The following is a 26,840-nucleotide window of genomic DNA, read 5'->3' as shown; positions in this document are numbered from 1 at the left end:
TTGTGGACACCCTATCTTTGGATCACCCCAACAATGTGGACCCCATTGTTTTTTGGCCGACCGGACATATAAGCTTATATGGTCGGCCAACCATACTCACTTTTCCCTATATATATCAGGAAGGGTGTAACTTAGGATAGTTTAAGTTTTCTTTTGTTCTTTTCGGGTTTGTATCACGAATAAACTGAAAAATTAAAAATTAAAATATAAATTTAAGAACAAAATCAAGACGAAATAAGCTCATGAATTTATTGCAATATTTTTGTGATAAAAAATATAAAGTACGAAGATATCACGATGGATTTTTAATTTTATCAAAAAATTGCTAAATAACATGATATTTAAAAATATAGGAGATATTTGTGACTGTGCGTGTAGAACCATCAAATAATATGCACAATAGATCAAAGATATTGTGAAGCATTGTGGAAGTCGTTTTGGTAAATTAGACAGAATTATTTTGCAGCTTCAGCTATTAAAGAATGTTAATTTCATCTCTGCTACATGTTGATGTTGAACAGAAGTTCAGTAAGGTTCATACCACATCACTTTCAATTCGGACTCCGCCAAAGTTTTTAAATCTGCAGATCTCTTTATGATTAAAGAACTTTGAAGTAGTTGAATTTTTCATGGCTGGCTCCAGCAGAGCATCGATGAAGTAGCACCCGGGCTCCACTGTTATTACCTGTAATACAGAAGTGCATTTCAAGCACACTTTCTGAGTTGGAAGATAAGCAACAAGATAATAGCATTAGGAAAAAAATTACAACTTCATATCGTTTTTCTGACTAAAAAATAGCAGTAAGATAAGGTCTAAAGGATTACAATCATCATTTATTCACACTGTTGTAGCTTATCTTTGCTTATTATTTTTCTTTTTGATGATCTAAACTGTTAATCTTGTGAACCCCATTTGGAACAAAAAAATGTTGCCTTAACCCTGCTACTAGAGGTCTTCTATCCATTTAATGTGGACCATTTACCATTTGGAACAACAAAAAAACGTACTCAACTGAGCATTTGCGCCACTCAAAAGTCTTGTGATCGGATGGTTAGGATCACACGATTGGTGTGATGTTTGGACTGTGGTCCATCCATGATGCCGCTCACTTGATGGAACAGTCTAGATCACATACACACGCCACATTAACCAGATTAGAGAACTATCACCAACAAAGAAAATGTGTGGCTAGCACCAAATGCCAGAACAAACCAAGGCATTGGCACTGATGTGGCTAACTGTTGTAGAGCACTTGAACGAGTGGCCTGAAGAACTGGCATATGTTACCATTTCAAGTAACTTCAGTGAGTGTTCTTTCCGAACACAAATCCTTAAAAACGACAATGGAAGGAGTAAAGACAAAGAAACAATGAAATTGATCACTGAACTGAGAAACAGGTTCGTTTGTTTGCTGGGAACAGCAAAAACACTGAGAAGAGAAAGATAACCAAAATGTGAAAACATGATGCTGATCATAAGTGAGAGATGAAAAGCAAAGTACCATCTGCCACGATAATATGAGACCCAATGTCTGGAGAAAGAAACGATGGATACCTGACTCTTTAATGAAATGCTCCGTCAAATGCACATCAGTATATCACCCATGCAAGAGATAATAGAAGATTACTCATCTGATCACTAATCTAAAGGATAAAGCGTTCTACACTAATCTGATGACAATCTGACACTAACAGATCATTGCAAAATAAGTCTTGTGTTCACAAATTAGACACCTCACCAATAGAAGTTGGAGGGACAAAGCAGTGAGGAATGAGCAGTCCTGAATTTAGACATAAAAGGTCCATAAGAACCACCTCTAGGATAAGGCGTGAGACGAATACCTAAAGTAGATGTTGATCCACAATTCGGAGTGACGGGCCTCCATGGCCTCCATGACTTCTAGGTGTTCGTCCGTAGGTTGAGGGATCCAATCTCTATGCTAAAAATCCGCTTTAGTACCATATTTCACATATTTAAAATGTAGCAACATATAGAAAATGAATATGCTACAGATGTTAAAAACCCGTTTTAGTACCATATTTCACATATTTAAAATGTAGCAACATATAGAAAATGAATATGCTACAGATGTTCCATTCAAATATCTATATCCTAATAAACACGTGCAAGCTGGATGGGATGTTAAAATATATTTTTATATTATAAAAAATTATAATATGGAACATAATGTTTAAAAGGGTTTTTGGTGTATAAGTGTAAAACTCATATAAGATTAATTAGGTTTGTTGCTTTAATATAGCTGTATGAGAAAACTACAAACTTGTATAAGATTAGATTAGTTACACTTAATATAGCTTTTTGAGAAAACTATGTACACTTTATAAGCTTTTAGATCTTAAAAGTACATTAAAACAGATTGACAAGGCAGCTTAAGTTGAATAATGTGATTGTGCAAGAGTGTTGTTCAATTGAATCTGATGTGATTAACTCAACTATTGACTCCTGAAACAATGGACGTCATATCACCACTAAACTGATGCAGCTCACGTGTTGGCTGTATTCCATGTGCATGCTAAAGTATAGTTGCAAAATTTGCAATCCTAAGTTAAATTATAGATTTGTTTAACTTCTCTTAGTGGTTTGATTTGAGTTACAAACCAAGAGGACCTGTTCTGCTTTGGAAAGAACTTAAAAATGATGAGCAATGCCGTTGGTATTAAGGGATAATATATGGCGTAGCATGGCTTTATTGTCCAAGATGGAATCCTCATTCTCATAACAATCCACATAATAATTATCTCGTCAAACAAGATATTCTCCCTTACTGAAATGTGCTGTAAATTTGGTTTAGAATTACAATACTGTTGGGTATAAAACCGATACTAACCATGCCCTCTTGAAGTTCTCTAATGGTCCGCAAAGACCTTAAACCCGGTTCTTTTGGCCTCTCCATTCCCTGTAAGTTAAGTAATATTTAGTTGTCACTAGGAGAAAATACAAATAACAAGTGAAAGAAGATACATTGCTCTCACCATTCAAAACAAAAGGATACACTGCTCTGATATAAAAAGACAAGAAAAAGGTATAAAAGCATTAATTACGAACCTTAGCATAGCCTCCTGGATCATGGGTATCGATCCCAAGGAAGTGCCCAAGACCATGGGGCATGAAAATAGCACCCAATCTTTCAGCCATCATATCGTCAACATTGCTATATCCAAAATCCACAACAAACAATTCTAACTAATTATTGCCTTCTAATACTTTGTAATGAATTGATATTAGATTCCAAAGTACATAACTGTGTGATGAAATGAAATTAGATTTCAAAAGTACATACCCGCTAATAAGCCCCCCTGTCTTCAGTGACTCAAGCATGATTTCCTCAGCTAGTCTGAAACCATGAATCTTAAGAATAAAAAAAACTTCGGAGTCAACATGCACAACAGTGCCGTAAAAAAAGATATCACGGATCACATGATCTGTAAACCAATACAGCAGCTAGTTTTTTTAAGGCATGTGAAGAACAAAATCAATATAAGCTTTCAAAGGTTGCAATGCCTGTCTTTTTTGTTTAGTAGGTAAAGTTGATTCAGGAGGGCTGAAATATGTTATATTATACAACGAGATTTGACTCTTGAACTTCCTCATTAGAGGGTTATACAATGTGATCCTCTCACTTGGTTCTAAAGGTATTAGCTTAAGGTAGATTTTTTTCAATTTCAGAGGTTCCTTCAAACCTGTTTATAGCAAGGTGAAAGTTATTCAATTTTTGAGGTCACTTATTTTTTTCGATCTGACACATAATTTGATCGTCTCAGCCCCAACTTTTGGGAATGTCCCTTTGGATGGAAATTTTCAAATTATGTGTTATCAGATCAATCATCTCTATAATTTATACTCTATGTTGGGCCAAAGTTTTCCTGTGTTCTAAGAAAGTAACTCGATCTAGTAATGGAGATATGGTATATCGCATTGTGTTGAATGACGGAAAGAAAAAATTAAAAAACAAGACACCAAAACCTCGGACCGATGAAAAAAAAGCCCCAATGCCTAGAGTGGATCCTCTAAAATGACTAAAGGATGGGTGTCAGACACTCTCTCCCATGAGCACATCCGAGACACCTAGAGCTCGGACCAAGGAGGTCCTACAAAAGGTCGAGGACAAACCAAGGAGGTCCCTCCCTCGGGAAAAAAGCCCTAGGAGGGATCCTACAAAATGACCATGGACGGGTGTCGGGCACCCTCTCTCGTGAGAGCATCTGCCCGCTCATTTATCGACTGCCAGACGGTGGAAAACGATCTCTCAACCAGCGAGGCAATCATCAACCTTCTCAATCAGTTCCAAAAATATCCAAGGGGCTCTAGTAGGGTGGCATGCCCACTGGATCAGATTTTTGGAATCACCATCAATGAACAACTCAAATGTCAAATCGGCCCACCGTGTAACCTAGTCGCGGAGTGCCAAAATCTTGGTCAAGTTGGAGTTCATAGTCCTAGCCGGCCTCGAGCATGCAATTCTATCGATGGAAACTAAGCTATATCCATAGCAATCGGAAGGTCTTCTAAGACCAGCCATCGGGACACCCACAAAACTCTTCGACACAACAACCCAGGCAATAACCACGCTCGCCTTGGACGATCAAACCCTACCTTAGTACACTTTCTATTTCTTTCCTTCCATAAGACCTAGAGGTTGGCCACTGGATAAAGATACCACAGCCTCCCTCCCTCCCTCCCTCCCAGACATTGAGCAATGATTGACTATAAATCCAATGACGACGGATCAGGTGGTCCCCAATAAGGAACTTATACAGGCCGAGAGCTCAACATAAGGCATGGACAAGGAAGGAAGCAAGAATCTGCGAAAGCCTAAATGAATGCCACAAAGCCCCATCACCCAAGCTGATTTGAAGATTGCAAGTGCCCACAGTGAACACAGCCAGCAGATTCCACTATCTACGAGCCGACCTATCAACCGAAACAGAGTCATCTCAATAGCAATCCCAAGATCTCCTTTCATTAAAAAAAAATGCAATCCCAAACTCTAAGATCACGATCAAAATACCCACAAATCTCTACGATGTAACAACCCAGGCAATTACCGAGCTGAAAATTAAAGGCGCAAATCCCCTTAGCCGATCGAACCCTACCTTGGAACACCCTTTGGGATCTTATGAAATGGTCCAGAACCCAATAACACCATCAATCAATCATGGGAACACCCATAACATCCCAAAGAGGCCAAGAACAAAGGCCCAGACCTGTGAGGCCACAACATAGTTGATTAAGAGATGATCCACAGTTCCACATACACTGCATCTACCAAACACATTGAGTAGTGGTTGACTACAATATGTTGACGATGGATAAAATGATCTACAAAAAGGATCTTATCAAGGTTGGCAGTCCAGAAAAAAGCAAAGACAATGGGAGGGACACAAATCTGCAAAAGCCTTACTGGAGGACACAATATGCCCCATCACCCAAGGTAACCTGACAAGAAAAAGAGACCTCAATTAACAACGCCAACAAAAGTTACTTGGCTTCTGATCCCAAATTCTGATCCCAACTAACTTAAGTCTCTCTCTCCCAAATTCTCCTCTCATGGCCTCTGATCTCCACTAGTTTTTAATCAAACCACTTTTTCTTTAAAAAAAAAATTAACAACACCAACAAAAGTTCCCTGGATAGATCAATGATGATGATGATGACGATGATGATGATGATGGGAAGAAAAGGAAGAGAAGTTGAAGAGATGAAGAAAAAGAGTAGAGAAATATATGTGAAATGCTCGAGGAGACAAGAGACCTCCTTTGCCTTATATTAACATAGACAACATATTACAATGACAGAAATGCCTTAATGAGGGTGAGCCAAATAAAGGACATAAAAAACACTAACCTACATCACTACTCTCTATATACACCTAACAATGCCCCCCTCAAGCTGGAGCATATAGATCAAACATGCCCAACTTGACAAAAGTATCTTGAAGAAGAGTAGGCCCTACGACCTTAGTAAAAATGTAAGAAACTGATTTGACGAGGGACCATAAAGAATCATTAGAGACCCAACACTGAGCTTCTCCCTAACAAGTGAACATCAACTTCAATATGTTTGGTTCGCTCATGAAGGACAGTGTTAGAGGAAATGAAGATATCAGCTTTATTGTCACAAGGAACGGGTATAGGGCAACCAGTGGAAAATCCTAACTCAAATATCAGAGAAGAAAACCACAGAAGCTCACATGTTCCAAGAGACACAACCCTAGAGTTCAATTCCACACCGGAGCCAGAAACAAGAGACTACTTCTTGCTCCTCCATGAAACTAGATCCCCCTGCCTAGGAAGGCAAAATATCCAAAAGTAGAACAAGGATCTGTATCAGGGATGTGATGAACAACTACATGTGGAGAACGAGGAGCATGCATAAAGTATCTAACCATGCTGACAGTAAAGGTTATCTGGTCAAGTTAATAGTCGGGTAGATCAGAAGACTCACTAGACATTGGTACTACTGAAGATCTAGAGGAGATTCATACCATGGGAAAATGAGAGGATTTGCACCCTCGGATTTCAATGTCATTCAAGTGCTCAAGGACAAATTTTTCTATTAGAAAAAGATCGCTTTTCTAGATCGAGCTACCACAAGATCCAGAAAGAACTTCAAGTCGCCACTCGCCAAATTCTTTAACCTAAAGGATACGACCAAGCTACCCTTTCACATAGGTCATGAAGGAGGTATCATCTCCATTGAGAATAATGTCATTAACATGTGCCATAATAATAATTTGGCCAGAGCTGCTCCAGTGAATGAAAACAGAATAATCAGATTAGCATTTGACATTGCTGAAAGCACATGTAATGTATCACCCTGTTAAAACGGTGACATCATGCTCGTGGTGACTGCTTCAGATAATATGTAGACTTACGAAGGCAACACACCTTCACTTCCTCCCTCTGAAACAGAAGGCCAGGGGGATTCATATACACCTCTTCTGTGTCTTCTCCACCCTGCCATGTGATTCAGTCTGAGAGGACTCCGCACTCGTGGGCCCCATTCTAAAACATGGTATCACAAAACTTACATCACCGCCAACCTAGCCCTCTCCACTAAGCCCCACCCAAGACATGTCACCGTATTCTTTAACCACCCTCCTACTCCCTTCTTCTCCACCAGACCCCCGTTTCAGATCCCTTTCTTCTTCTTGCTATTGTGCCCCTTCCATGAATACCTCAACCCAAAATTCTGCCTCCAAGACCTCCACATGCAGCCTCAAGTGTTCCGGCGGGCTGACAGAGCTTTTGACGAACACCCACCCTTTGAGACAAACTCCCACCCTTCGATTAAGCTACAACCAAAGTTACTAGGCTTGTCAAGCTCCAACACTTCATCAAATCTCCGACTGATGCAGTGGAAACTGTTGGTGTCTCACCGATGCACAAGAGCCCCTTAGTTCGGACAGAAAAATCGAAAATCATTGTTTAAACCTGCCCTACATAAGATGCCCTACATAAGAAGAGACCAACTCTCTCTCCCTCCAAGGATCTTGTTTGCCTGTACCACATATGGCATCCACCACCCTAACATAACAACTATAATTTGCAACTATATCTCTGTCCGTACTTTATATTTCTACTTACACATGCATACAGAGGATCATTGTTATTTCCATTTTGTGCATAATTGACAAGAAATAAAAATTAACTCTTGATGGATAGCATCTGTGATACTTAACTAATATAGGAAGAACATAAATATGGCAGATATAGGTTAACTTTCTTCTTAAAGAGAAATTTGAGAGCAGAAAGCGTAAAGATGGAATTTCAATGCACTGGGTTAAGTATTCACATCATTCGCATGATTTTCGAGGAATATGGAACCTATCAACCTTACTTGTGCATGTCTATCCAGCTAATTCCAGGTCTCATCGTAGATATAACAGCATTGTGAGCCTTAAGGACAGCCTGCGAGGAAGTGATATCATATTTAAAACAAAAGGAAAGAGTCTACGGATAGAAAGTGGAGCTCTTAATATAAGGAAATACACAATAGGGAAACGTGAACCAAACCATGCATTTGGTTGAATCCTTCATAAATTTCACAGGAATTGAATTTGAGAGAGAAATGTGTATATGTAAAAACTATTTCAAAAATTGAAATACTTACATCATAAATAATGCATTGATCGCTTGTAAATTTACCATTAACCTGCATTATATGCAAATGGAATCATTTTTATAAGAAAATAATAATAAAATAAATAGGAAATTATGCCCCACAAACTAACAGAATACCCTAAATCAAGCAGAAGAAACTAAGATGATTTCCACATTTGCAATACATATAAACCGCTTCTACTTTTTACTAGGCATATATAAATATTATAGTACTAAGATACTATAAGAAGATACAAAGAAAACTATAAGCCATGAAATGCCATTGAGATTACAAATATAGCATGATATAAAAACATGTCTATGCAAGTAGTCAATTTTCATGTAGGTACAAGTGCTTTTATTGCTTTGAAATTATGTCTAGTAGACCAATAGGGATTGTTGACAGAAGAGATCAACTGCTTTGTGATGCAAGCAAAGTTAATGAACAAGCCCATTACTGAACAAAGATGATTTGAGAGAAGAAGAAGAGGGTCAACCATGATCAAAAAGAAAACCCAAAGGCGAATGGAGCATCATGCTAATGTAAAATAGTGTGCCCTATTGAGCCCCGTTCACCACGAAAATTAGCAAATTTAGTTATGATATTTTGTTGTCCATGTGAATTTAATCTTGCTTAATCTCTTTCTTTCTGACCTAGTTCTGTTATTTGATTAGTTTTGGGGATTGTTTCATGCAATAATCATCCAATGATAGATTATTTACCATTGTCATCGTTTGGATAGTAAGAAAAACCTTTCATGCCAAGTAGAGAAAGATACCCCTCCAAGGTCATAAATGGTAAACTTCTCATTCACAATCTTTTATCCTGGATTATACCAAAAATTTCTATTTACCTTTTCAAAGTAAAGAATTCAACAGAGTAGCCACCACCAGTAGAACTCTGTGAACAAATAAAAATTCCATTTACCATTTCAAAGTAAAGAAGTGGCAATCTGTGACGATCAGATTCATCATGCTAATATGCACAATCGTCTCACATACCATCCAATCTGAGATGATCCGACTCAGTTCCAGTTATGTCCATCTATGGCCTATACAGAGCCATAGAATCAAATCTAATTATACCTTCCACCAATACGCAATAACAGACTTAGAGAATACAGCACTTCATGGCGCACACAAAGATTGTTCATTGATGAGGTTTTACACTGGTTTGCAGCTTAAAAGTCATGATGAAATGAAAATATTTAACCTGCATAGTTAAGGAAGTTCATCGACTAGATAGATAAATTAAATATTTGCTTGATTTGTGCACCAATACACTTCAACGTATATGGTTTGTTAAGGTCACTATCAACAACAAGCCGATATACCCAGAATATGCCCAAGAGTGCCCGTGACTAAATTATGCTAACTAGGCCACTTTTAGTTACTAACTTACTACTTCATAGGAAAGTGCAATACATGCCTGATTAAAGTTGGATATTGGAATAACCCAAAGTTAGAAGTTATGAAACCTGATTCAAGGAGAAGAATTTGTCTTTCATTCACATGTAAATGAATAATGCCTCGTAGTAGAAGTAAAAATAAAAAACTCAGCACACTGGCATGCGCTATTGTAAGCATCTATGCCTAATGGAACCTTTAGCGTGAATTAAAGCATAGAATATAGAATAATGGTTTCGGTCAAAAAAAAAAAGAATCAGATAAACCATACAGAAACACTCACAGGGAAAGAGCAAGTTATGTCAGAACCATAAAAATGGTATTCAGCTCCCATATCTAGCAATGCCATGTCTCCATTATCTAGGGTCTGCATAAAAGAAGGAAGGACAAATTAAAGATATAAATTTAGCTAGAATATTACCCGCATTTCATAGGAGTTGTCTACAATGGTTGAAGATCTGAAGTCTGGCAATTTTAAAAGAGTCAGAAAAGCAAAAACTAGCTACAGTCCACCAGGCAGTAAAGTTCGCTATCCAAGTGGCATGAAATTGTCAAGGAACTACTCTCTCATGATTACCAAAGAGCCTGCTGAATTAGCATCTTTGAGATTAAAAAAACATGTTTGATCAGCTTTTCAGTTCATAAAAAGCACAAACCACCCTCATCGCCTAGAAAGATGAAAATCATACCACACGGCATGAGATCATCAAACACATCACTCTGCCAGCAGCACGAAACAATACACCCAAAACCAAAAGACACCATATTTCTGGCACCGTGCAAGAGATACTGGAATAACATTTCATTGTCGGCCCAAGTAATTTCGGAATTTCGGTAATTTTGGCAGAAATTTCGGCATTTTATATTTTCTAATTTTTTCAAAATTTCATTTTTTGCCAAGATTTTTTTTCGGATTTTAACAAAATATTTTTTCCACGCCAAAATTTTGGTTTCAACCTGTATCTTCTGCTTTCTCACTTAAATATCTATGCGTAGCAAACGCAAGATATGACAACAATCACCTTGATTTGATTTCCTGACAGCCATACTCGACCTCTTACGATTGCCTTTTGATTATCCGATAGTTGCTTTGGGAGGAGTTTTTTTTTTTTTTTTGCAGCCAGCTTCTAAAGTCAACTAAACCGAAATTTTAAACCTTGGATGAAAAAGATAAAGCAAAGGATTCAAGACCGAGGCACAGGCCATGCAAACAGGATTTTTCCTTTGTATCTGCACACAAAAAGGTCATCTCTAATCGCAGATTGAATATCTGGCTCATGCACAAAGCATGAAAGAACAAAGTTGATGCTCCAAGTAAAGGAAGTGATAAATAGCACAGGTGAATGGAATCTTTCTCTTGTGGACAACTATTTCCGCAAGGAGTCATAGATGCCATTAATACTTCCACGGTGAAGCTTTCTTATCGAGAAGATAAACTAATTTCGTCACTTGATAACTCAGGTAATTTTTCTACGAAGTCTGCATGGAATTTGGTGAGGAATAAGGAGCCAGAAAAAGGTGCCGAGCTTCATTTGGGGGACTTTCCGACTAATATATGTTGTTTTGTTTGGAAAATTTTCATGAAAGCCGCCCCAGTTGATAATAAATTGAAGGATAAATTTACCTCTGATCCATCCATTTGTACTTTTTTCTTTCTTTCTTCATTTTCATCAAGAAGGAGCTCGTCACACAATCCTTCCAGTAGACCTCAAACGAATTAATAAATCCAACAAGAAACTCAAGAGGAACACAAAATATACTCCAAAGGAACAGGAAATAAGTGATAACATGAAGGCAAAAGAAGAAATATCAAGATGTAAGCTACCCAAGAAACAGCCAACCCACCCAAGCTCATCAAGAAGGTGTTAAGCTTCATTTTCTCCAATATGTCAATCAGAAACAATTTTTAAAGATGATGAGCAGCAAATCATCTAGATGTCTCTAAACAATGGAGAGAGAGAGAGAGAGAGAGAGAGAGAGAGGGAGGGGGGGGGGGGGGGGGGGGGGGGGGGGGTGGAGGGAGTCGCTTTTTTTCTTTCTTCATTCACATCAAGAAGGAGCAAGTCCCATGGTCCTTCCAGACCGTTGTTGTTTACATCAGGCCCGTCAAGATAACTGGTTCATTATCAAGACTTCTCACTGTGTGTTCCTAACATCCACTTCTGTGACTTATGCTTATAGCCATGTATGACTAAATGGATCTGTATAGAAATGAGGTTTGTTCTCAAAGATTTGCATACAATAATTTTTGCAGAAGTATGGGATTGAGAAAAATATTATCTGTCTTGTGAAAAAAAAAGAGGGATACTGGTTGACTGCCCCAAACCAATAATTAATCCAGAAAAGCGAGTAGAAAGGGCATTCTTATCGTTTTAAAAAATAGGGGCGCAGATATAAGCTACCACTATGTATGCATGTCAAATTGAATGTTACTAAATTAAATATCAAAGCATATTAAGTAGCAAATTTGGATATCGTTCATGACACAAAATTTCATTTCTATAATTCCGAAATACTAGAATGCATACCTCATGCTCAAGGATCCACCGGGAGTCACCGAGTCATAATATAATAAATGCAGAAACATAGTAAAGAATAGTAAAAATCAAGTATATTCAAGCTTTAAGGAAACCAAGAAATAACATACCCGGTCATTTGGAGCAGCAGCATGCCCATAATGAAGAACAGAACTGCAAAGCAAGATGCCGTTTAGATGTTAGAAACCATTAGATCTTTTATTTTTATTTTATCTTTTTTAATGGCTAGAATCCATTAGATATTAGTCAAGCAAGTTTGGATAAGGTAAAACAAATCAACTAAAAAGTGTGACGCTTTATGATTTACAATGGAAAGGTGCATAATCCGTTAGATTAAGACCATGATGCATATCAATGACCAAAGAAAGTACAGCAAGGGAGAAACTAAATTTGTGCGCGTGTGTGTAGTCCTTAAAAGAAAAAGAAAACTATAAAAAAGATTGATTTGAATAGAAATAAAAGTGATTCAAAAAATCAAAATCAAAATATGCTATTTCCTTTAAAATTACTGTAGCGTCCTTAGTAAGAGAAAAAAACAAGCAAAATATAATTTGTATTTAGATGTACACTGTTTCTTTTTATGTTGTAAATATCACAGCAACACTACTCAAATATCAACACTTAAAAGGAGAACAGATGAATGCAATAAAATTCAAAGTAAGGTTACAAAATAAAGTAATATTAACAACACTTCAAGAAATAAGGGAATTATACATTTTCTATCAATATGGGTTGCTATGCGACACTGCGACAGACCACAATAGACCATTTCGGTAATTGTTGGTAAAGACCTCAAAATATCATCTAAAATATTCCAAAAATAACATCATTGGAAACTATGTTCAGGTGGAGAGCGATACAGAGCCCGAGAGAGATGAAAAGGAAAAAATTCTACACATTTCCTAACGAGTTGACTTACCGACAAGTGCAATTGTACGCTTGAGAAGCCACATGCAAATATATTTCTAGGGGTGAAATAGAAATTCACAAAAAAAAAAAAAAAATTATAATAGGCTGAGACTAGGGTTAGACTTTCAATGTACATTGTGCCTAAACCGTACAAGGAAAACACCAACCTATTTTCGCCAGTAGCACATATACATGTGTATGAACAATGCCTACAACCACCATACATGTAGACGTGGTGAAGAAACATGCTTTCCAACTGATACTCTTTCATGCCTGCTCTTGTTTTCCGCATAACCTAATTAGGATGTAATACTGGGATCAGAACATTTGACATTAATTGAAAAACAATAATACTTTCCCTGGTTCAGACTTCAGACCAAGAACCTAAAATATGTAGCAGAATATCAACTTTCAGCAAGAAGAGCAATTGTAGTAATAGTCCAAAAATGAAGAGTGGCCACTTCATTAGTTATAAAACTAAACTATCCAAATGTAAAAAGCTAGTAAGGTTAACATATTCATGAAAAGGCAAAAGAACTAGGAAGACAAAGAGCACCCGACTATAATAGGGAATGACAAAATTGAACTCGATAGTTATTACTGATTGACACACAAACATAAGGGCCACGGAATAATGGCTCGTTGAGTATAAACAAGCACACTTCTAGTTTCACTTTCACCATCAGGACTATAGTAGGTTTATATACCCAAAAATATTTATATTTATAGTATCTTAGTACTATAATATTTATATATATGCAAATGGAATCTTTTTTACAAGAAAATAATAATGAAATAAACAGGAAAGTACGCCCCACAAACTGACAGGGAACCATAAATCAAGCAGAAACTAAGATGATTACCACATTTGCAATACATATAAACCGCTTCTACTCTTTACCAAGCATATTTAAATATTATAGTACTAAGATACCATAAGAAGTTACAAAGAAAAGTATAAACCCTGAAATGCCCTTGAGATTACAAATATAGCATGAAATAAAAGCAGATGTCTATTCAAGTAGTTAATTTTCATGTAGGTACAAGTGCCTTTATTGCTTTAAAATTATGTCTAGTATGTTCAAACGTCGTTCATGAAGAAAGAAAGTTCAAAATTATACTTATTCTTTAAGGGGGAAGAAAGAGAAACCGCCATAGATTTAACGATTGTCGTTCCACTTATCTGTGAATATCATAAAAAAATGCCAAACGGTGGCTTCCTCTATCCATCTTCCTTTCATAGTAAGCCTCCTTCTTGTGGAAGAATTAAGAGAGTTGTTGTCCCTAGTTTCCAGACATGGCCCTAGATTTCTGATGCAAAAAAAAAAAAAAAAAAACATCCACTTGGTCATTGATCACAATCTATCATAATTCTAGATTCTCCCTCAGCAAGGATAGGGAAAGAGACGCGTCATTACTACTCTTGTTTATGCCTAATTGGTAGCCAATTGGGTTGGTTCTTTGAAGTCATAATTTACAACAAGATATTATATCTAAATTGAAGCATGTATCATTTCTTGGAGGAATAACAAACAATGGACTGCAGCTCGCTTGAGTGCCGAGGTGAAGTATCGCGCTATGGCTAGAAAAACTGATTAGTTTGCTTGGATAAGCTTTCTATGAGATTCTAGTATCTCTACAACTTATTCATTCACTGTTATTATAACAATAGAAATACCATGGTTAGGTCAATGAATCCAGCTTTTGTTTCCACAAGAAACACATTGAGAAGGATTATCATTTTGTTCATTAGAAATCCTTGCTAGTGAAGTTTCTCAAATATATGTACAATTGATGCTCGGGTTGATAATACTTCCATTAATTTATTGTTTCGTGATAGCCATTATCTCAACTTTCAATCTTCTATTTCACTCTTTGCATATTCAGCTTGTGAGCGAGTGTTGCATGTTTTTCATTCTTCGCATTCATTTGTTTGTTATTGTAAATTTAAGGGTAATTTCGTCTTTATATTCTAAAGTGGGGCATTTTTTCGTTTTATATTTGTATTTAGGGACAACATGGTCAACACATTCGTCGTAATATTTGGATCAATTAAACAACGGAAAAAGATAAGATTTCTTTCCAACTACAGAAGGTGCCATTCAACGAGAACAAGTGAACAGCATATCTTAAAACTGTTCAAATGTTGTTCATTCTAAAATAAGAGCTCCTCTTGCAAAGTTGTTGACGTAGGACAAGAACAACTTCTCTTATTCAACCATGGAAATGTGATTAAACGATTGAGATTTTAAGATTATCCATGAGTAAATATAATTATGTAATCAATCTACACATGCATGCAAATAGCAAGAATTCCAAGAAGTCACAATTCTCACAAACAAGAAATTTCGTTAACCCCACAAAATGTATTTCAATCCCACGTACAAAATTTCACAAGGTCTCACACAATAGCAATATGCCTATGTGGAAGGTTTTGGTCCTCAAAAGGGGCTTTGGGAAGATTTCGAGTTGTTCAGACACAAACCGGGTAGTTGTCGAAGGATGCCGGGATGGTGTAGACTGTAGACTATGAAGGTAGGGAATATGGGTGAAAAAGATGACTAAAAATTTAGGACTTGGGTTCGAAAATAAGTGATTACTAGGGAAAAATTCCTACAAGGTTTATAATAGGTTTGGATGGTGTTTTTAAGGTTTGAGGATTTTTTTAAGGGGTATTCTAGCGTTTTGGGTAGAAGGTAGGTGAAAAAAAGAAAGTGCGAGATAGGTTTTGGGGTTTTTGGAAGGTGGGAGAAAAAGTATGCTGGTGTTTTGGGGTTATGGGAGAAAAACTAAAAGAGGAGAGAAAATGGTAAATCAATAGATGAGAAGTAATAAAAGTATTCTACTTATCTCAAGGCTTCACACCATAAGTTTCTTTGGCATCTCAACCTTTTTTCTCAAAAAAGCTCTCCATATCTCATAGCAAAATGAAAGTAGTGTTTTCTTTTACAAACCGAACATAAAATATTTATATCAAACCAATAAAAACCCTAGGGACCAAACTGCCCTCTTTATAATGACTTAAAGACACGCTCCCACTTAAAATCCCGTAATATATGAGAGGGGGGGGGGGGGAGCAATTTAAAACAACCATAACTCACATAACTTATGTTATTTTGATGGGAAAAGACTCTAATACCCCTATTATAACTTAATGGACTTAAAAGACACCTAAAACACACTTAAAAATTAAATATGACCCTATCATTCTCCCCCGCTTGAAAAGATTCGACCCCATCGAATATATTGATAGGAATGACGCGTGAGAGTTCTTCAACTGCAATCTTTGCACATGTCTCATATGGCTGTCATTTCCAACGAACTAGGTACTTCCAACGTACAAGTAGCTTTGGGCAATCATTTCGTTGATTTGAAGTAATGTGATCACCATGTGCGCTTTCGATGTATTCTTGATGACGTATCGGCTTACGATGAAAGAAACTCGAGTCATCTGCTTCATTAGATCTGTAGACGTTCGCTCGCCCATTCACAATTAAACGGTAAAACTTTACTATTGATGCAAATGCTTCTTTTTTTTAAAATGGTATTATTATTGTAATTTTGCAGGATATTATTCGCTGCACCTGATTATGAATGAGGTGAAGCGACTCAACAGCTCCTGACTTCTAATTTAATATTGATCCAAATACTAAAATTGGCAACTTTGATAAACGTATGTCAAAAGAAGCATCATCTTGGATCTGCCTTTCTTGTTGTAGTTGTCCTGTATGCTCTTCATGCTGAGTACGCCGAATGATTCGCCTCTTCCAGGTGTGTTGGATAATAATTGCAGCCCTTTTGTTTCTTAAGTAGTGTTCACGGGCTAACGTCTGTCGAAACCAGCTTTGTATGACGATAGTGGCTCTGGTCCGTTGCTTCAATTATGTGCTCTCCATAGGAGGTATCGACAATTATTGTTTCGGCACAAATTCCTGACTCTGCACAATATGTGGAATCTCGGCTAGAAGAGGTGAACAAGAATCTTGGTGAGTACGATCCAAGTGAGAAATAAACCCATCAAGTTTGGCATTTAATTTTTCCAATATATCAACTATTCGATCTTCAGTGCATCTAGACAACATGTTTCCACCCTGAGCTCTGATACCAAATCTGACGTAGGACGAGAACAAGTTTATGATTCAACCATGGAAATGTGATTAAACGATTGAAATTTTAAGATTATCCATGAGTAAATTTAATTATGTAATCAATCTACATATGCATGTAAGTAGCAAGAATTCCAAGAAGTCACAATTCTCATAAACAAGAAATTTCGTTAATCTCACAAAATGTATTCCAATCCCACGTACGAAATTTCAAAAGGTCTCACACAATAGCAATATGCCTATGTGGAAGGTTTTGGTCCTAAAAGGGGCTTTGGGTAGATTTCGAGTTGTTCAGACACAAACCGGGTAGTTGTCTAAGGGTGCTGGGATGGTGTAGACTATGGGAGTAGGGAATATGGGTGAAAAAGATGAGTAAAAAATTAGGGCTTGGGTTCTAAAATAAGTGATTAGGCTAAGAAAAATTCTTGCAAGGTTTATGATAGGTTTAGATGGTGTTTTTAAGGTTTGATGATTTTCTTAATGGGTATTCTAGTGTTTTGGGTAGAAGGTTGGCGAAAAAAAGAAAATGCAAGATAGGTTTAGAGTTTTTTGGAAGGTGGGTTATGGGAGAAAAACTAAAAGAGAAGAGACAAAATAGTAAATCAATAGATGAGAAGTAATAAAAGTATGCTACTTATATCAAGGCTTCACACCATGAGTTTCTTTGGCATCTCACCAAAGAATCCTTGGCATCTCACCCAAGAAGATGAAACCCTTTTTCTCCAAGAAGCTCTCCATATCTCATAGCAAAATGAAAGTAGTGTTTTCTTTTACAAACCAAACATAAAGTATTTATATCAAACCAATAAAAAATCCTAAGGACCAAACTACCATTTTCTAATGACTTAAAGACACGCTCCCACTTAAAATCCTGTAATACATGAGTGGGGCCAATTTAAAACAACCATAGCTCACATAACTTAAGTTATTTTGATGGGAAAAGACTCTAATACCCTATTATAACTTAAAGGACTTAAAAGAGACCTAAAAGACACTTAAAAATTAAAATATGACCCTACAATGGTCCCCATCAGTTGTTAACCCTTCAAATCGATTTTCAAATCTTCATATTTGACACCCAAATAGACAAATGGCATAGCTTAGACAAATACAAACTGAAGAATGGATTCGGCACAGATACAGTTACTGTTGATTGTATTTCCACCTAGCACATCAATTTTAATGCATATGCTAGAACGGTATGCTACAATAGAACCAAAAGATAACCCAATTTTTGTTTTACATAAGGAAATAGTTGTACACAAGCTTGACAAGGACTATGGCAAGAAAAATGTAGTGTGTTATAACTTGACCAAAATGATACGTTAAAAATATAAACTTCCTAAGAAAATTTTACCTCAACATGAGCTTCTGAGCTTATGTCATTTGCATATTGGATGAGAGAAAGCTCCATCTCGGTCTTAAAAATGCGGCATTCAGTTAAAATAGGGTGCAATATACTTAGATCAGAGTCAAATTTCTCCATCTCCTGCAACATAGTGAAAACAAATCAAATTCATAAGTTCTACAAGGCACAATGTACTTGGATCAGTGTCAAACTTCCCCATCTCCGGCCACAAAGTGAAAATAAATGAATTTCATAAGTTCTACTAGGTGACAGCCGAGAGAGTACAAATTCCTGCATCTAAAATACCCAGACAATTTTGTAAGCATGCACCAGTTTACAAGTAGCCTAGGCTGGCAACAACAACTACTGAGAGCACAAGACTGATTTAATATTTAGGAAGCAACAGAATTATGGTGCCATATACATACCATATTGGAGGTCAGGAATCTCAAGGCATGTCTTGGAACACATATAACTAATGGAAGAACAATCAAACATAAAAGGACTAATTTTTGAAAAAGATGCATTTATAACATCCAATAACACGGATGATTTGGAAAACTAACAACCGGAAAAGACAATTTTCAACACTTGTGACCTAATACATCAAAAGTATGCCATAAAAATAAGTACCGCATGCATGCAGAAGTATTAACTCGAAATAGTAGACTAGGAGTGGGACCTATCCAAATGGAAAAATTTAAATTACAGGAAACCATTAACCTTTCAAAGAACATAAATCAATCAACATATGAGCCATTTCCTGTAACAGTATTGCAAGTGAATGCCTAAAAAAGCACAGTTGAGATGTATTACATGATCTAATGCTTCCACAGAAAAACATGAAGAACTTGAAAACCCTATTAAACAAGAAAACCAGAAATCCTTATTCCAATATCTACGCAATTTCTAACTGCTAGAATAAAATAAATTAAACAAAAAAAATGCTGAGATCTTCTTTCTTGTGGGCGGAAAGGGAAGATCCTTTGGGATGTGTCTTCTAGCTACCTTGTGGGTTCTATGGAAAGAAAGGAACGCCAGAGTTTTTGATGGAGTATCAAGATCTTCTTCTTTTCTCTTCATTAAAGTTATTGCCTTGGCTATTGCTTTGGTAAGATGCTTTTCCACTTTTTGGTTTGTGACGTCTCTTGATTTATGGGAGGGTTGAAAGGAGATCTGCCTTAGTGTTGAGAGGCGGGTTTTGACTGTTCAAGCTTGGGAACCCCCGGCCCAAGGCTTGTTAAAACTCAACTTTGATGGTTCTAGTCTGGGTAACCCGAACCAGCTGATATAGGAGTTCTCAGCGATTCAGGGGGAGGAGTTCTATGGGCGTTTTCAGGGCACATTGGGGTAGCAGATGCAAGCGAGACAGAGGTGCGAGCTGTACATCAGGGGATAAGAAGCTTGGAGAGGGATGACTTATACAGGGTAATTGTAGAGGGAGATTCTCTTAATACTATTCGGTGGCTTAGAGGATCTCTTGTCCCTCCGTGGAGATTGCTCATCTCTTTGATGAGATCCGGGATAAAATCGATGGCTCGTCAATTATTTTCTTGCATGTTAGAAGATCAGCTAATTTTGTGGCAGATCATCTAGCTAGGGAAGGTGTCGACAAGCAAGGACTGGTTTTGTTTGATTTTTGCCCCCTTGATTTTAGGCTCTTTTGTATCTTTCTGTTTGTTTTCTTTTATTGTTTTGTTTCTTTCATGTGCTGTTGAGAATGACCCCCTTGGTCATCTTTTATGAATGAAATCTTCTGCCCATTAAAAAAAAACAGAGATCTGCACAGAACTGTTGTACTACAGATAAGCAATGTGATTGCACTTCTTGGTAGCTGAGACCGATTTCCATAAGATTGAAGTAACATATTTCTCTTGCTCCTTACTTCTGGATCAAATTACAAAGGCACAGCTCATATGACGCATTTCAGCAAAAAAGTACGAAGAGTAGCATGGGCAATAGGACATCCCCAACTTGGACACCCATAGAACCTGCCAACCAAATAAACACTTAATAGTGCAGAACATAACAAATACAATTACTGCAATTCAATCGGGTAACATTCCAAAACCATTGCTGGAATCTTGATCAATAAGGACCGTTCATCTGGTCAACCACAATGTAACCATACAGAGTGTCAGGTCCCACACCAAACAGACAATCCTAACCCCTCAAATTAAAAGAGAGAGGCTTTTTAGGTGTTTTCGAAAAGAAACTTTGACTGTTAACTTTCTGCAGGCCTCTCCATCAAGAGAGTGTTAAAATAGGCCCCACATATGTATCACGAAAATTTTTAGTGTGGAGAGAGCCCTTAAGTCATTAGAGGGTATTTTAGTCCATTACGGTTTTATTTGTTTGAAATAGGATTTGGAAGACATTATATATACCACACACTGATTTGCTATTTGATATTGAGAACTTCTTGGAGAAAAGGCTTCTTGATCTTCTTCTTATTATTCTTCTTCTTCTTATTCTTTGGTGAGATGCCAAAGAAATAATGGCGTGCCTACATTTTCCTACCCATCCCTTGCCTTTCTAAGCCCTGCACTCACTTCTACATACTCTATGCATCAAAGGACCATTTCTGCCTAGTCTTAACCACCACCAACACCTCACGCCCATCTATCTTCTACACAAAACCCCCAAAACACATTATAAAAATTTTCCTACCATAGAAACGTCATTCAAATCTATCCATACATTGTGCCCATTTTTGTTTTATCACAAAACTAATTTTACACCTTCATGGCAAACGTCTACACCTTCCTGGCATACTTCTGCACCCTCCTCATAGTCATATTGCTATTGTTTTGAGACCTTGTGAGATTTTGGACACGGGATTGAAATACATTCTTTGTGGGGTTGCTGAAATATCCTGATTGTGAGAATTCTAACTTCTTGATATTCTTGTTTTTTTAATGGTATTGTCACTTGCGTACTTATGAGTAGATTGATTCTATAACTAAATTTACACATGGAGTCTGAAAATCTTTGTTGTTTAATCATATTTTCATAGCAAAATCATAGGAGTTGCATGTTGTCCAGATTTATTGCTCTCTCGTTACTATTCTTTTCAAATTCATGGCTGCCTAAAACTTGATAACATGTCACCCCCGTTCAAGCCCCTTAATAACCCCATACAAGTGTTATCAGTCTTCTCACGTTAGAAGTAGTTGTCTAACTTGGGTCCAAAGTTTGAAACATTTCGTGAGCAGATTTTGAGTGAACGTGAAATATTGCCTATTAATGACATATATCCACTACTACATAGATGTCAGTTGTTGAAGAAAAACAGAGAAATACCTTCTCGAATAAGGATCAAACACAATTTGCAGTGTACGTCAAAACGGACGAAAAGAAACACAATCGCACAAGATGTAAATGGTTCGGCAGTGTGCCTACGTCCACGGGAGAAGAGTATTTCACTATTTCGGTTCTAGGATTACGAACTCTTCCAAGGAGAGGAATGCTACTTTGTGGGTCATTTGGAAAGAGAGGAATGCTAGAGTCTTTGATGGAGTTGCTAAGTCGCCGCATTTCCTTTTCATTAAAGCTATAGCCTTGACCATAGCTTGGGTGAGGAGTACCCCTTTATTCCAGTTTGTTTTGGTGTTCGATCTATGGGACGGTTGGGAGGAGATTTGTTTCGATGTTGAGCATCGGTCCCCTATTGTTCAAGCTTGGCAACCTCCTGTCGGTGGGATGTTGAAACTGAATTTTGAAGGTTCCAATATTGGTAATCCCAGACCGGCTGGCATAGGAAGGGTTCTAAGGGATCATAGGGGTGACGCCATTTGGGCATTTTCAGGGCCCATTAGATCAGCTGATGCTGGTGAAGCCGAGGTTAGAGATGTGCTCCGAGGCATCCGCTAGCTAGATAAGGAGTTATTAGACAAAGTAAAAGCAGAAGGGGATTCTCTTAATACCATTCGGTGGCTTAGGAGTTCTTCGGTTCCCCCCTGGAGGTTTGCTCAGTTCATTGATGAGATGCTGGATAAAATTGATGGGTCTTCGATCACTTTTAACCATGTTAGAAGATAGACAAAGTAGATAGACTCTTGTTGGAGTGTTTTGAATTTCTGCCCCGTTGACTTGGGAGTCCTCTTGTATTTTTCTTTTTCTGTTTCTTGTTTCTCGTCTTTGCTGTATCTTTGGGGTTGACACTCTCTGTCGCTCTCCTTTTCTTTTAATATAATCTTTCTACAATTCAAAAAAAAAAAAAAAAGGATTACAAACTCTTCCTCTTCACCAAGAAAACACAGTAAAAACTCACACCCGTAACCCTAACATGTAGCTTGTCTATCAATGCCACTACATGAAGAAATTTACCAAAATACCCTTAGTAGAAATCCGAAAATTAAATTTTCCTTCCAGAGCGTTGCCCCAGAAACCCCAGCAGGAGCGCGCTGCCCTGCACCCCAAGGGAACAAAGAAGATTAATCGAGCAATCGAACGCTAGATCTTTTGAGGTTTCTAAAAAAATACACACCCCAAACTACTCTCATTCCCACCCTTTCATAATGGTTGAAAATCCATGCATTTTTATATGTCACTATCTTATATGTGCTATCTCACGCTCTTATATAGGCCCAGGCTTGGGACAACAGACAGCTACCTAACCAAACCTTATGTCAAAACCATACCATCTCCTAGTCTAAATATAATCCCCATGGTGAAAACTCTCCATAATGGAACAAAATAGAATTCAAAGCACCCAAGCCACGACCTCTACCTAACTTGAGAATATCCCACCCATCCCTACTCTCCGCATATTTTTCCTCAATCATTTTCCTCTAAAGAGCTCTCCTATCCCCTCTAAATCACAACAAACACTTACCAGGGAGAGCATGATTCCTTGTCAACAAATTCCCAATACCCAAGCGTCCATCAATTTCGAGCTTACACACCAAGTCCCACTACACCAAATGATTCCGTTTGCCTCAGCCTTTCTCTTCCACAAGAAGTTTCTTTGAAGTTTATATATCCTTTTCGTCACACCCAACAAAAACATTGAAAAGAGACATGAAGTAGATAGGGAGAGTGGAGAGAGGGACCTTGATAAGGGTGATACATCCACTAAAACAAGGAAGAAATTTTTTCCACCTTGCATGTTTCTTCTCCATCCAAAAACCCTGACCAGTTGAGATAGCAAAGACATGTCCATGTAACAACCAGCAATAGTGCTTTCCTCATATTCACTTTCAGACCAGAATCAAACCACTAAAAATAGTGAAGATTTTCAATCTGATCCAATGATGCGCTACAAAAAATGAACTTTTCGTCTGCAAACTGGAGTACTAAACCGATGTCTCTAAATCTCACCCCCCAACAAGCCCCACAGCTTGCATTGCCCCAAGATTTTACTTAAGTCCTCCCAAATATATAGTGAACAGAAAAGATATATAGCCTTTAGGCCTGGTTGTTAAGCACAGTAGCGAAGGGGCCTGAAATGCACTCCATCCTCCCAAGAAAAATGTCCACGAACCCCACTCCACGTGGTCATAAGCTTTATCCTTATCTACCTTAAACACCACCCCTGGAAATCCATACTGTTTCCAGGACTCCAAACACTCATTGGAAATAAGCACACCATCCAAAATTTGTAATACCCCCGTGAAAGTGCCCTGAAAGGGAGAGAACAAATCTCGTGACTTCCCCCAACTGGTCTACCAAACCCTTAGAAATGATTATGTACACTAATAAACAAGAAAGCGAGTCTGAAGTCCTTTATCTCCTTCGCTAATCCTTGGGAATAAGAATCAGAAAATTATCCTATATACTATTGTCGCGATTACCCCTGTCATAAAATTCCTCAACTGCCAATTTCAGCTCTTGTGTGTTCCCAATTATCCTGGTAGAAAGCCATAGTGAAACAATCAGGACCAGCAGTCTTGTCTATATGCATGGAAAAAACCTCTCCTACTTCCTTCTTCAAAACTCTATTCCAACTGAGTTCTAAGCCTTTGCCTTCCTCGGAATTTGATTGAAGGAGACAGCCGAAAAATGAAGTCTCCAAACCCCTCACTGCTGTAAAGATTTGTAAAGAAGCAGACGATGGCCTCCTCAATCACTTCCTCATCATCCACAAGATGGCCGTCGACAGATAAGCAATTAATCACATTCTTAGGTCTCCTAGCCAAAGCCATTTGCAAAATAAGTATTACAGTTCCCTTATAACTGAAGAGCTTTAGATTTCTGCCTCCAAATAATTTCCTCCCAAAGAAGAATTGTTCATGCTCCAGACAAAGGGCTTGTCTTTAGATTGCCAAGCTCTTCTTACTTTAGATTGATAGATCTTGTAAGAGGACTTCTTCCAACTTTTAAGCTTACCTTTTAACAAACAGGAGATGTTTAGAAAACTTGAGTCCTCACCCTTCCACCTTTGCCTCCCTCCACCGGTTCTTAATGAGATCATCCAAACCAGGCACCTTCAACCACACATTGTCAAATCTAAAAGGAAAGGGGGGACCCTCACGAAATTAGAACCAGACAGATAAGGGAATGGTCTGATACATGTCATAAAAGAACTTGCTGAGTCATCAGCAGAAAATGACCCTCCCAATAAGAGGAGATCAGAAAATCGTCTAAACAAGCCATGCATGTTGTGTGTTTTACTATGAAAAGAATTATAAAACTAGTAGGTTATAATTAACAACATTTTTTGGAAATTGAAGACGAAGTTTCTCCTCCTAGAAAGTCTTTACTGATGAATGAAACTTGCAAATCAATTATTCCCTGTCTGGAATTTTTTTTTCTGATACATATATTCCCAGTCTGAAATATTCATTCACTGAAAATATAACCAAGTGCACTGAACTACAAGTACTGTAAGCATAATAATATTGAGTGCTTCACCCAGATCATTCTGAAGCTAACTATTCACCAAAGAAACCAAAATATATAAAATAAACTGCATAAATAACTGAATATTCTTCTCATATAGACAGGCCTCCAAAAACATTTCCTGATGTAACAGAAATATGAGATGAAGGCACCTCAAGCTCAGCCGGCTTGCAGAAGTTATTGCTGTCTGTGTTAAGACCGTGCAATAGAAACAGTGAAGGTTTTCCAGCTCCTTTATAGTGATCGTGAAGCACTCGCACAATCTCATCAGTATAGCAAACAACGCTCACCATGTACCTTTCCTGCAGAATAAGGATAGTTAACTTGAAATAACAATAACTAGTCATAGCCATTCAAAAAAAAACCTAGTCATGAATACATAATCACCTTGAAGTAGGATAATGGCTTTATTTCCCCAAGCCAAACAGCATAATCAGCAGACAATCTTGGAGCAAACAAAATTGATTTCCCCGAGGCAATGTCCTTTAGTGACAAAACAGAACTGATATCAATTCAAAAACTTAAACTTAGCAGTGAGATGCAATACATCGGAACAAAAGTCATACCAGATAATGGCATTACAGGTAGTAAAGAAAGAAGGTTCAGTTACTATATGATAAGGAATACCATAAAATGCCATTGACTTTCAGATTTTAAATCTGAATTGTACATAGAGCATGTCTGTTGAGAAAATCCGCCGGGCAAAACAATCCGATCGTGCACAAATTAAACGGAAAAGTAAAATCAACAAGCCACAAGATGAACACCAAGATTTTATGTGGTTCAGCCAAGCCTACTCCACGGGCAAGAAACACGATCTTCCACTATGAGAAAAACAATATACAAGGATTACAATGGATTTAACCCAAACCCAAAAACCCGCAACCCTTTCCTTGCTTCTCAAACCTAAGACCGTACACCGAAAGTAACCAGAGAGAAAACCCGAGAGAAAACCCAAGAGAATATCCCCAAGAAGAAAACCAAGAGGATCCCAAGAAGAAACCCACTGTCTCCTTCCCTCTTTCTCTCTCTTCAATCTTTCTTTTTCTCTTTTCCTCTCTCTCTCTCTCTCTCTAGCCGCTCTTGCGCAGCCGGCACACCCAAGAGCCTCTCATGTTTGCCGCAACCAACTAAAGAAGTCACGTTTTGTCTTTTATACTTAGGTTTTCAAAAACCTAAAGGCATCTTTATTTCTATTTTTCCTCCACCGTACATGGTAGGGAAATAAGGCAACTTTCCCAACAATCTCCACCTTGGCTTATTTCCCAGCCACCTGAAAATTTTCTGTTGAAGTCGTCACCAGTCCGCTATTACCGCAAACCACAATTGGCCTTCCGAAGTACCAACTACACACCCTCGAATCACCTTGGTTCTGACTCCTCTCGATTCGATCAACATGGCCAATGCACATGTGTAGCTGCCAACCCGTTGACTCACTGATGCAGCAAATAACCTGAAGAAGAGACGAAATTAGGGAGAAATAGAAGACGAATAGGAGAAGAGAAGTACAAGAAGAGAGGGAAGAATAGAAATCTGGGGAAGAAGCTCTCAATCAATTGTATTAAT

The 26,840-nt window shown here is 37.8% G+C and overlaps 1 protein-coding gene across 1 annotated transcript in view; it reads right to left on the bottom strand.

Moving 5' to 3' along the window:
* Nucleotides 1-26,840, bottom strand: part of LOC143851533 (Metallopeptidase M24 family protein) — a 38,526-nt gene that overhangs the window by 2,537 nt on the left and 9,149 nt on the right. Inside the window, exons 4-15 of the mRNA XM_077361000.1 lie at nucleotides 25,662-25,757; nucleotides 25,427-25,576; nucleotides 18,441-18,572; nucleotides 13,145-13,272; nucleotides 12,179-12,221; nucleotides 9,815-9,898; nucleotides 8,135-8,176; nucleotides 7,862-7,932; nucleotides 3,303-3,356; nucleotides 3,068-3,173; nucleotides 2,850-2,918; nucleotides 542-685 (exon numbers count right to left, since the gene is read on the bottom strand). Of these exons, the coding sequence (XP_077217115.1) occupies nucleotides 542-685; nucleotides 2,850-2,918; nucleotides 3,068-3,173; nucleotides 3,303-3,356; nucleotides 7,862-7,932; nucleotides 8,135-8,176; nucleotides 9,815-9,898; nucleotides 12,179-12,221; nucleotides 13,145-13,272; nucleotides 18,441-18,572; nucleotides 25,427-25,576; nucleotides 25,662-25,757 (1,119 nt within the window). The remainder of the gene's footprint in view (nucleotides 1-541; nucleotides 686-2,849; nucleotides 2,919-3,067; nucleotides 3,174-3,302; nucleotides 3,357-7,861; nucleotides 7,933-8,134; nucleotides 8,177-9,814; nucleotides 9,899-12,178; nucleotides 12,222-13,144; nucleotides 13,273-18,440; nucleotides 18,573-25,426; nucleotides 25,577-25,661; nucleotides 25,758-26,840) is intronic.

This window comes from Tasmannia lanceolata, unplaced genomic scaffold, assembly GCF_043159265.1.
Source record: "Tasmannia lanceolata isolate RefF3 unplaced genomic scaffold, GAP_Taslan_0.1 ptg000003l, whole genome shotgun sequence".
Classification (NCBI taxonomy): domain Eukaryota; kingdom Viridiplantae; phylum Streptophyta; class Magnoliopsida; order Canellales; family Winteraceae; genus Tasmannia; species Tasmannia lanceolata.
The sequence above is the reverse complement of the archived record's forward strand: the minus strand, read 5'-3'. Positions and strand labels throughout refer to the sequence as shown.